This window comes from Trachymyrmex cornetzi, unplaced genomic scaffold, assembly GCF_001594075.2.
Source record: "Trachymyrmex cornetzi isolate Tcor2-1 unplaced genomic scaffold, Tcor1.1 scaffold320, whole genome shotgun sequence".
In the NCBI taxonomy this organism is placed as follows: Eukaryota; Metazoa; Arthropoda; class Insecta; order Hymenoptera; family Formicidae; genus Trachymyrmex; species Trachymyrmex cornetzi.
This window is the reverse complement of record NW_017297898.1, coordinates 1,504,125-1,515,301: the sequence shown is the minus strand read 5'-3', so window position 1 is coordinate 1,515,301 and position 11,177 is coordinate 1,504,125. Positions and strand designations below refer to the sequence as shown.

At 30.4% G+C, this 11,177-nt stretch overlaps 2 protein-coding genes across 6 annotated transcripts; one reads left to right on the top strand and one right to left on the bottom strand.

The window, feature by feature from the left end:
• Positions 1-1,565: 1,565 nt before the first annotated feature.
• Positions 1,566-7,150, bottom strand: TORIP (Torsin interacting protein). Of its 4 annotated transcripts, none has more exons than XM_018509920.1 (4): positions 6,934-7,039; positions 5,445-5,522; positions 2,518-3,285; positions 1,566-2,442 (listed from the first exon to the last, which is right to left on the bottom strand). In XM_018509920.1, exons 2-4 carry the CDS (start codon positions 5,505-5,507, stop codon positions 2,164-2,166), a joined length of 1,110 nt encoding a protein of 369 aa, XP_018365422.1. In that variant the 5' UTR covers positions 5,508-5,522; positions 6,934-7,039; the 3' UTR covers positions 1,566-2,163. The 4 variants fall into 4 exon arrangements, with proteins under 4 accessions (XP_018365422.1, XP_018365421.1, XP_018365423.1 ...); XM_018509919.1 differs by lacking the exon at positions 6,934-7,039 and adding an exon at positions 6,781-6,803; XM_018509921.1 differs by lacking the exon at positions 6,934-7,039 and adding an exon at positions 6,559-6,586.
• Positions 7,151-7,519: 369 nt separating this feature from the next.
• LOC108762763 (palmitoyltransferase ZDHHC6) lies at positions 7,520-10,869 on the top strand. Of its 2 annotated transcripts, none has more exons than XM_018509922.1 (7): positions 7,520-7,586; positions 8,677-8,858; positions 9,236-9,320; positions 9,633-9,907; positions 9,974-10,186; positions 10,348-10,535; positions 10,631-10,868. In XM_018509922.1, the coding sequence occupies exons 1-7, from the start codon at positions 7,532-7,534 to the stop codon at positions 10,752-10,754; spliced, it is 1,122 nt and encodes a 373-aa protein (XP_018365424.1). In that variant the 5' UTR covers positions 7,520-7,531; the 3' UTR covers positions 10,755-10,868. The 2 variants fall into 2 exon arrangements, with proteins under 2 accessions (XP_018365424.1, XP_018365425.1); XM_018509923.1 differs by lacking the exon at positions 7,520-7,586 and adding an exon at positions 8,329-8,371 and having other exon boundaries at positions 10,631-10,869.
• Positions 10,870-11,177: the final 308 nt, after the last annotated feature.

Genomic DNA, 11,177 nt, shown 5'->3' with positions numbered 1-11,177 from the left:
TAATTTTTTTTTTTATATATATATATATATATATATATATATATATATATATATATAGATAAAATCATACATGACAACCATCAATCCTGAAAACTGATGGATTGGTCTAAATTAGTGTTTTTTAATCGGTATAATCAACAATCTTTAAATACAAAATTTTTACCAAAAAAAATTTATTCTATAATTATTTTAATTAAAATAGATTTTGTTTTTACATTTTTTGTTTAATCAATATTAATAAAACAAATATTACTATTACTTTATTTCATACGTACGTAAATAACATGAACATGTATTTAGAAATTTATTACGAACTTTTTAACTGCTTATTGAAGTATTCATTATTGAAACATTGAAAAACACTTATCTAAACTATGAATATATTTTTCCCAACGATCTGTAATACAATGTTAAAAAATTTATTAAAATGGAAATAAAGCTGTATAAATAGATATTGTGTATTAAAGCTTTAGTTATCTTAAGTTTTTCAACTGCTTTTAGAAAATATTGAATTGTAATTTGGCATTCTTAAAATCAATCAATATATCCTAAAAAGCATTGAATGCATATCAGAAAATTGACAAATTTTTATTTAAATTACAAAAAGTTAATGAAAATTATGTAAAATGTGAAATAAAATTTGTATTTTATATGTTTATTTAGTATATATGTATATATTTTAATATTTAATTTGATACGATAATGAAAGTTAATAGGTGAATACATTTTTTTTAAATATGAATCGTTTATTGTATGCAATTCATACAAAATGTTACAAAAAATAAATTATTTGCGTATATTTGTAAATGTAACTTGTCAATAATATTTTGCAATTTTATTATATGTAAATACCTTGTATTATTAAACTAATTAAAACTACAGTGCATCAGGTCTTGTAAATTGGCAATGAGCAGGATACGATACTTGACATTATTTCAATTATTGTAATGGACTGCCGACTGACACATTAATACAAAATCCAATATCACACATACACAAAATAATCCTAATTATTGTATTTTATTTTGAAGCTAAATAAATGTCATTCGGAAATATGCGTGAAATCGCTACGTACAGTGTCATTATATTTTTCGAAAATAGAAATATGAAATTGTGATTAGAAAAACTCGCTAAAAATAAAATTTATTTCGTGTAACATTGGCATAACAAAATAAAGTTAAATTAACAGATCTGTAGATTTTATATCTTTAGTTTGTAACCAAAAATGAATAATTTTATCATAACTGTCATAACTGCTAATTGTATATGCTAAATTCATTATATACAATGCAAAAAAAACTATAGAAAATATATTTAATATTAGAATTTTTTTCAGTTCTGACAGTTTTGATTTAATAAACTGCAGCAATAAGTTCAAATTTCAAAAATATATAGCATTACATTCATCATGTATATTAATTTATATTTTATATTATACTACTAAAAGTAGCACCAAACTATATGCGATTCGTAATAAATTTACAGAAATTAATCATTTATCAATATGGATTTTCCATAATGTTCGCGATTTGTGATTTATTATTTATTTATATATAATCCAGCTTATGATATAGATATGATAGAAAACCTTATTCAGCAAGAGATGGGAAGATATAAATTTCTCGCGGTCACTAAATCGTTCCAAAACTGTATTTCTAGAAAGAACAAATGTATATGTTCTAGAATTTGATATTTACAAAGGGCTTAATCAATTGAAATTAAACAGAACGTTAGTAGTTTTATTTTTTTTACATAATGGTAATGACTTTTAAGACACCACATCTCCTGATAATAGCTCTTTTTAAATACGAATAGAAACACAGTTCATACATAATTATACTTTATTACTATTACATTTATCGAAAATGATGAGGCAAAGTTTCACATTCAAGTTTCCAAAATCAACAAAAACTAACTTGATTTATTTTAATTTCGTTAAAATACTGTTTTGTTAGTGACTCGACATAAATAATAAATAAATAATTACAAATTTGATGAATCTGCCTTTCTAAATGAGTCTTCGAATAGCAAACTGCACATAGGGCGCTAGCTTTGAATTAACAATTTTATTATTTATTATACAAAAACATATTTAACTTTGTAATTTACATAACTACATCGATGTGCTGTTATAACTATATGCTTATTTTCTTGCAATTCAGATTAGCAATATCTTAATTGTGGTTCAGGTTGTACCGATATAATTACCCCATCTGTAATGCGCGTTATAAGTGCTAACAAAACATCCTGATCGATGCTCTTTGATAGTCGGTTATAAATCTGATTTTCTACAAAGTTTAGCTTCTTCTGTTGTGACAGAGAACTGTTAGTTTGCATAGTAAGAATGTAAATAGCTTCTGCTACTAAAGGATTTATTCTATCGCATAAATTATGTAATGCCTTTATTGCTTCTGTATTAATATTCAGTATATCGTGAATAATCTGCAACAAATTTATTTGATTGTACAAGTCAGTTCATATAAATAGAGTTTATATTTAAAATATATGCATACTCACTACAACTTTTTTTTTCTCTGGAGAATGTTCATTTAATGTAGTAATGATCTCACCAGCATCGTTTCCAAAATCTTTTGGATTAAATATCAGATAATTATCTGCATTCAAAATATCACTGCTTATATGTGCTAGTTTAGTAGCTAAACAATTCATTGTAGTTGTTTCCTTTGCAAACAGCAAAATTACTGAAGGTATTTTGGGAGTTCCTGATTTCACTTCGTTTATAGCACATGAAATATCACTCCAGATATCTAATTCTTGATTATAAAATGATGCTTTGAGGTTTTGGACTGATTCAGTTAACAATAAAGGATTATTGAGGATTATAGACTGTCCTTTATTGTTTAAAGGTAATTTGAAAAATATTATTCCTACTACTAATCCTAATATGAAAATACAGAGATAAAGATTACTGCTTGTATTCTGTTCATTCTTCTTAGTATCTCTTTCATACTTTATTTTCTGTGAACGAACATTTCTTTCTAGAGAGGTAGTTCTGGAGCGATTTTGTGAACGATGTAGAGACAGTGTCTCTTCGTCTTCCTCACTAGAACTTTCTGTCACTTGTATATTTTCATAACTTTGATTTTTAAATAATTCTTCAGTTTCGGATGAATTTGATATATTTTGCTGTCTTGATATTATTCTTTCCATTTCTAAACTTTGAAAATTATTGTTTAAGGAATAGTGTTTGCTTGTATCTTCTGATCTTGGAGATCTTCTAGATTTGAGTTTAGATGATATGGATGTTATTGGTGGGCTGTGAATCTGCAAAATAATAATACATTATCTGTTACACAAGTAAATCAGAAATGGTCATGCAGTCTTAGTAATGCCTTGCAACCAAATTTAATTTACCCTGTAGTATACCCTGTATTTACCGTAATATTTACCCTGTAGTAATCATGTATTGTAATCATACATAGTGTGTATTCTACAATACATGATTTCTGACAGGTTGAAATTCTTATTCTCTGTTCTCTGTTCTCTATTCCTTTTATTATACGGAGCCCCTCAGTATAACTCTTAAATAGAATCTGTTTGTCAAGTTATATTTCAAAGATAGATGTTGCATGTAGTGACAAGTGATATATGAGATTTTAATCAATATACTTTAAAGAGGCTAATAAAAAATAGGAAGTAAGGTAAATATCCCTTTTTGTGACCATGTAAGATAGTCGCATGAATTAATAAGAATAAAAAATACTAAAAAATAATTAAAATCAGGAATCAATTTTACCGAACTCAAGATTAATTATTTTTGTATCGAAAAACATGTTTTTCTGAAGTTCTAAGCATAATCTAATAAAAATAAAAAAAGAAATAGTGGACTATGTAAATGTACGCATTTGTGACCGTTTGAATTTAATCTGGCCCTATTAGTGACACCACCATCTGTCCCGGTTAATGACTGGTGCATCAGATGAAATGTACTATTTAGTGACCGGCGGATTAATTTTCTTGACGTCAATTTGATATCACGTTGACGATCATTTCTCGTTCAAGTATCGATAAAAATATACTTACTCGATGCGTTTTCGCGTAAAAATAAAGATTTGACAGAAAAAAAGCGTCGTGTTATCCTGTGAACAGAGATATTAGCCTGATATTTCATGTATCTTTAATCAAACTTAATGTCTATTTAGAAAATCTATCACTGCCACAAAATATACGATGCGCACACGTGCTGCAGTCGTACTTTCGTGCTCTATGGCCACAAGTTACTCGCTGTAGTACAGGGCACGAAATTTGAACTCAATAGCACACACTAAATATGATAAGCTTTCTTAATTTGGTCAAAGAAATTACTTATACTTACTCAATGCTTAAGTTGTAAACAAATAATTTAAAGCTGTGGTCATAAATAGGTACAGAAACACACGATGTCCCACTTAGTGACCTAATCAAAAGTTACTAAAATTTTCCCTCGAGCATACGTCGAATATTTTCGATTTATTCGTACAAATGCAATTCACACTTGTCCATAAACATATAGAGATGAGTATTAATTGTTTTCTTTTCAAAAAGAGGAGCGATATTTAATATTATGACTAATTTTCTTGTGAGGCGGTCACAAATGGAAACATGCGTTTTGTTGTACCTATTTGTCACATTCATCTATATGTTCAAAATTACTAACCTTTTTTAGAATTCACGCATAGCACAATATTTATTAAGTATTCACTGACACACTTTTACGAAAAAACTATATTCTTCAACGTTTTATCCCGGACGACATAACAAAAGTGTGACTCTTCCGTGACAAACGCCGTCTACTAACACGTGGTCTGTTTTCTGTTCCTACACTAGACTGTTCTAGAACTCTCTTTCTCGTTTTAAACAAATATCAAACGTATATCTAGCTGGGTGGCACCCAGTTGGACACGGCTCAATTAAACACGAGCCACTCACAGCGCTTGAGACTACAAAGCTCCTAAGCACCGGTCGCTGTGATTGGTGGTGTCCAATCGAGCCGTGATCAACCGGGATCTCCCCTATCTAGCTCACATTAGGCCTGTTCTTTTTGGCTGAACTTTTGCACCAGTTCATCTTTTTTCCTCTTCTTTCCTCCTAAAGAGAAAAGGAAGAAAGATGAACTGGTGCAAAAGTTCAATCAAAAAGAACAGGCCTTTTAAGTTCCAAAAGTGTACACTAGTTCAGCCACAAAAAACAGACCTATAGCGACAAACATGTGCTCAATCTGCTACTGATGGAGACACGAGCACCTTATTTCATATTTTCATGAATATTTGTTAGTCAAATATCACTGAAACCATATATCAAACCATGGCTAACTAATCGTTAAACGTGATGAATACCCTTTGCGAAGATAAATTACATAAAACATCTGATTAATTTAATAAAAGTCCACCAGTGGTCACAAATAGGGACATTTACCTTAACATCCTAAAGAAAGTTATACATACATTGTTTGTATCTTCTGATCTTAGAGATCTTCTAGGTTTGGGTGTAGATGATACGGATGTCATTGGTGGGTTGTGAATCTGCAAAATAATAACGCAACACATGGACAAGATATGAAGAGGAATCGCAATCGCGCATAAGCGAAATGTTAGTAGAATGCCAAGACCCTCTCTATATATTTAAACAGAATACTGCAAACTGACATCATTTGCACATTTGCTTATATTTTATTAGCAGAAATTGACACAATTTAACAGCAAAGGAATCAAGACCGTGTGTTCAAATTTATACTGGCAATATTGAAAATCTATAGTGTAAACAGTTGACAACAGAGAAAAATATCAGGGCGCTCCTTGTCTCGATCCCAGGCCTGGTCTCTGCTCTGAGTTGGTAGACTTTGACGATGCCAATGAGCCACACAGCTCTGATGCTGGTGGTCTCTCTGTTGTGTCTATATCTAGTAAATATCTTACAATAGTATATATAACATGAATTATAAATTTCAGTACTGGTAGTATACATATATAAAATACGGCCAAATACAGCCTAAGTAGACTATGGGTTTTTTTATTCCTGCATTTTCACATGGTGCAATAAGTTAAAGGTCTTAAGTACACACAAATTGTATATATTTTTTCTTTATATAATTAAAGGGTTATCTCATGATTAACTTTTAACCGAGGTTTAACTTATTTTAAGTAATAAGTAATAATGAATGTAAAACTGGGCCTAAAGGGCATTCTACAATGCATTGCAAACACCCGTTGCCAGTTGAAACGTTTGTCCCGACAATCAATTAGAAGCATTAATGGTGTTATTTATGCTTCTGATTGGTTGTCGTGACAAACATTTCAACTGGCAACGGTTGTTGGCAACGCATTGTAGAATGCCCTTAAGGGCCACTTTCACCATTGTCGGTTAACTTAACCAGTCTAGTAACTGTAATGAAATAGAAAGAGATAGAATTATTTCTATCTCTTTCTATTACATTACAGTTATTAGGCTGGTTAAGTTAACTGAGGTGAAAGTGGCCCTAAGTGAGCCCCATGTAACTATTGGTTAACCGAAGTTGGTAAAAGAGACCCAAAGTGAGAAACAAACATAAATTTGTTTCACCTCAACTTAATAGGTCTGTTTCTTATTGCTGCACTTTCTGAACTAGTACACGCAGTACAATAAGTTGAGGTGAAACAAATATTACGTTTGTTTCACTTCAACTTATTACACCGGTTCAGAGTACAGCAATAAAAAACAGACCTATTGCATAGGGTGCACTAGTTCAGAAAGTGCAGAAATAAAAAACAGACCTTGATGTATTTAAAATATTTAAATAATTACAAAACAGCAAATTCTGCCTAGTCAGTTTTTGCAGTTAATCTATTATTAACATCCTGCTTGCAACCCTCGCAGGTTTTGCTATATTTTTACTGGCATATTACCAACAAAACATGTAACGCGCATAATTAAAAATCTATTTTCGACAAATTTTACCGTTATCTACGTAATGTAAGAGAAAAAAATCTCGCATGTAACAGTCGAGGATTTCATTCGCTTATCTCGACGAAGACGAATACGACTTTTCAGAAAAATCAATGAAAATGAGTAGCAATGAAACCCAAAAGCATATACCTTGCACATTCCGCAATTTCCGCAGCCGGTGGCCTCATCTGAATCTCCATTCATATTTTATCATCACAGAAAGATATAACCTCATCATACAGTCGCAGCAACTAGTTGTATCGCGAGTATCTGCGATTATCGCAAATGATCGCAAATTTGCCGTAGAAACGTCGCCCTAGTGGCTCTAGTGCCAATATGTGAGCTAGTACCAGCCATGCACGATTGATAAAGTCGAGATTCGAGATTGGCGTTAGTTTCAGAGTGGTCACCGGTCGCCACTCGATCAGCATTAGTTAGATGACGTGGATACGTGAATGCGGCCATTGCGACAATTGACAGCAACGCGAGCGGTGAGTCGCACATTTGCGAGGATCCGGCTCATCCGGCTGCCGTCGTCGTCGTCGTCGCCAAATCTAAGAGCGTCAATGAACGTCCGGATGCGAATTTGAAGTTGCTATACGGTGACAACATGTGCGTTGGTCCATTGAAGAAATTATGCCATTGGGGACCGCTCTCCTCACTCGGTACGTCACAAGTGTCTCTCCAGTCCGGATGGACTGCGATCATTTTTCGTCTCATCGTCAATCGAACGTCATCTCGTCAATGAAAACATGATTGATCTCTCATCAGCTACATTCAAATATATAATAAGAATGATTAACTTGACTAAATTCCGATTAACTTAATTGAAGATGATTAACTTGTCAACATAGAACTTTTGTATGTAGATTAATTATTAATTTTTTGTCATTTGATATGTGTAAAGAAATATCAATGAAATTATGTAAGAAAAGTGTAAGAATCTGATGAAAGAGGTAGAGGAGATATAGATGAGAAAATATTACCTGACACTTGATAGTAATATGATGTTTGAAAGGCTAGGAAAAATAAAATAGAAGATTTTCCTGGACAAGTAAGGAATTAAGGAAACTGAAGAAAATATTGAATGATTATAAATGAGATAATAAAAAGAAGAAACTGACAATCAAAAGCAAGGATTTTATTGTATTTAAATACAGTACATTGACGAGAGTCCAGTTATTTGTTATTAATTTATCATTGTTTACCAATTTTGAGTTATATAATTTATTATCTCTGAGCTAATTTTGTGATGTATCAAATGACAAAAAAGACATTGTTCATGTTAACGAAATATTACTTGATAAGTTAATTGAAATTCAATTAAAGTCATCCTAAAGTAGTACATGGTAGATTTTTAAAAATTTATCAGTAATATCAAGAGATATGTTTCAGCAAGCTAGATGACAAAATATAACATGGTGAATTATTTCATCTTTGTTTAACATTGGTAAATAACAAGAATGTAACGATTTACTGTATAACACCGTGTCATCTGTGCCTCTTGCTTGAAAGCACCCAATAATAGCTTAATATCAATAACATATTGGAAAGAATATATACTATAATGTTCTGTTATATTTAAAAGGCTTTTGCATGATTTTTTTACACATGTGTAAAATGTTTAGCTCATTTTATTTGATATTATAAATAATATAAATTATAATTTGGTTTGTGAGATTACCAGCACAAAATCTTGATGGCAAGGAAATTAGTTGTAGATTGCAACTTTTATTATATTACTTTGTGTTGCAGCGATGATAAAGTTTATTACGTTGATGACGATACACTGTAGTAGACAATGGTGGCCACCGCAAGATAGTATCCCAGCGGCTGCAAGTTTCTTACTGTTCTTCACTCTCAGTGGATTGACTCTCTTCCATTTTATCAGCGCGATTGTTGAAGGACCCGGATATCTCACATTAAAATGGATGCCAGTAATATATATTACACATTTATTATTGAACCTGTTTAAAAAAATGAATACTTTTTTTCACTCCCCTTTGCAAATAACTGAAAACCCGTAAACTTAACTTCTCGTTTTCTTTTCCATTGTTTTACATTTTTTTGATTACTAATAGGAACAAAAATTAAAACAAATTTATACGATCCTAATTTCAAATTAGAAGAGTTTGACTGTATTAATTTAATTTTTTAAACATTATTTAAATATTTAGGCAGTAAACATGATATTGTTACGTCGGACTTTATCATATTTAAATTATAATAATTAATGATAAATTTATAATACAAAGCATGTAGATTTTGTCGTATTATTAATTAATATGTTTGCACTAATATGATTCGTTTTCAGGAAAAAGCTACAGATATACAATATCTGCAATACTGTATTGTCTGCCAAGGTTATAAGGCACCGAGATCACATCATTGTAGAAAATGTAAGAGATTAAATATAATGTAATTAAAACATAAAGTAACAAAAGTAATAATAAATATAGATATTACTTAATATAGATATTACTTAAATATTAATATGTTTTTAAAAGATTTGTAAATTTGTTACTACGATGATAATATAATTTAACGATTTTGGTGCTTTTTCTATTTTGCTACTCTTGCTCGTCAATCTACTTATTGATAGAAAAACACAAAACATAGCATATATACATTAAAGAGTTTAAAGAACGTTGTTTAATTTTCCAATACAACTCTATTTTTATTATTTTACACTGTTTCTATTTACTTTTTAGGTAATCGTTGCGTGATGAAAATGGATCATCACTGTCCATGGATAAATACATGTGTCGGACATTATAATCATGGACATTTCGCAGCGTTTTTGGCAAGCGCAATCGGTGGTTGTTCCGTCTCTTTCATTATATTAACTTCCTGGATAACAACCGTATTATCACTGAAACCTTTGCCATTCCCACCACCAGAGTTCTATACAATAATATTAGTCGTATTTAGTATTGGTGCATCAGTTGGCGTTGTACTTGCAGTAGGAATGTTATTAAGTGTCCAGGTAAATGTTTTTAATACTCTTATATTCAATTGATGCGTTAATTGTATAATTCTTCAAATTGCATAGATATTAGCCATCTTGAGAAATCGAACAGAAATAGAAGATTGGATTCTGCAGAAGTCCCAATGTTGGCGAAATGATACAGATGTCGAATATATACATCCATATTCAAAAGGATGGCTTTTCAATATTAGTCAAGTTCTTACATGGGATTGTACTCCTGTCGGCGATGGCATTACATGGCCAGTTATTGATGGCTGTGATCAATATACATTAACGGTAATTTTATTTAATTAATAATATGTCATAATAATTCTACAATAATTATTTATTTTAATATGACATATATGACAAAAATTTACATAAATATCGCTTACGCGCGTATATTATTATTAACTCTTAGAAACTGTAAGTATAATATGTTAATTATTATTTTGCAGAGAGAACAGCTTGCTCAAAAATTAGACAAACGGAAAAAAGCACGCATATATAGGATTGTAAAAGTTGCATCAGGGTCTAAATTTCCAATTGGACATGGTATCGGCGTATTTTTTCATCCACTTTGTACTGATGAATCTCGCATTAAGTTGGATGTAGATGATATTGTGATTGTAACACGGTGGAAGAAGTATGCATTTTGTATATAATATTGAATTATTGAAAATTAATTTTTTAATTAAATAATTTGCTAATTTACGAAAAATTTTTATACTTTTTTTGCAGATATTGGTTATTTGGACGAAAAGAACAGAAAGAAGGAGAAGATGGAAAATCGAAATGTATAAGGGGATGGTTTCCACGGCCCTGTGCGATGGAAGTAATAGAAAAATCTGTACGGCTTGGATAATTTATCCAAAATAATTTATTAACTTTAGAAAATTTATGTGACAACATTTGTGAAGATTTAAGAATCTATTTATATAATAATTTTGTATTTTTTAGTAGTAAAAGCTGTGAAGAATAAGTTAGAAGAACATTACACTCCATACCTGTTTGTGTTCAAATTGATATATTTTTTTTGTATTTATACCTCAAACCAATCAGTAGATTAAGATATATTATCCTACTATTAAGATATAAGTGTCATACATTATAGCATTCATTGCATATAAATAAGTAAAAATATTGTATATAAATTTTTACTTATCAAGATATTTTGATGAGTTCTTATATAGCGTAACAGTTTTGTTGTACAATATACATGTAATTATATACGTATTTATACATATAATTTAATAATTATATACATATATGTAATAATTATTTAAAA

Bases quoted from the DNA above. Each gene is read 5' to 3' on its own strand.
- LOC108762763 (XM_018509922.1), top strand. From the start codon at position 7,532: ATGTGCGTTGGTCCATTGAAGAAATTATGCCATTGGGGACCGCTCTCC. The intron at 9,321-9,632 runs GTAAGAGATTAA...TTTACTTTTTAG, and splicing joins ATCACATCATTGTAGAAAAT to GTAATCGTTGCGTGATGAAA. The intron at 9,908-9,973 runs GTAAATGTTTTT...CAAATTGCATAG, and splicing joins GAATGTTATTAAGTGTCCAG to ATATTAGCCATCTTGAGAAA.
- TORIP (XM_018509917.1), bottom strand. From the start codon at position 7,125: ATGAATGGAGATTCAGATGAGGCCACCGGCTGCGGAAATTGCGGAATG. The intron at 5,523-7,071 runs GTATATGCTTTT...ATTATTTTGCAG, and splicing joins GAAATTGCGGAATGTGCAAG to ATTCACAACCCACCAATGAC. The intron at 3,286-5,444 runs GTATGTATAACT...ATTATTTTGCAG, and splicing joins GATCAGAAGATACAAACAAT to ATTCACAGCCCACCAATAAC.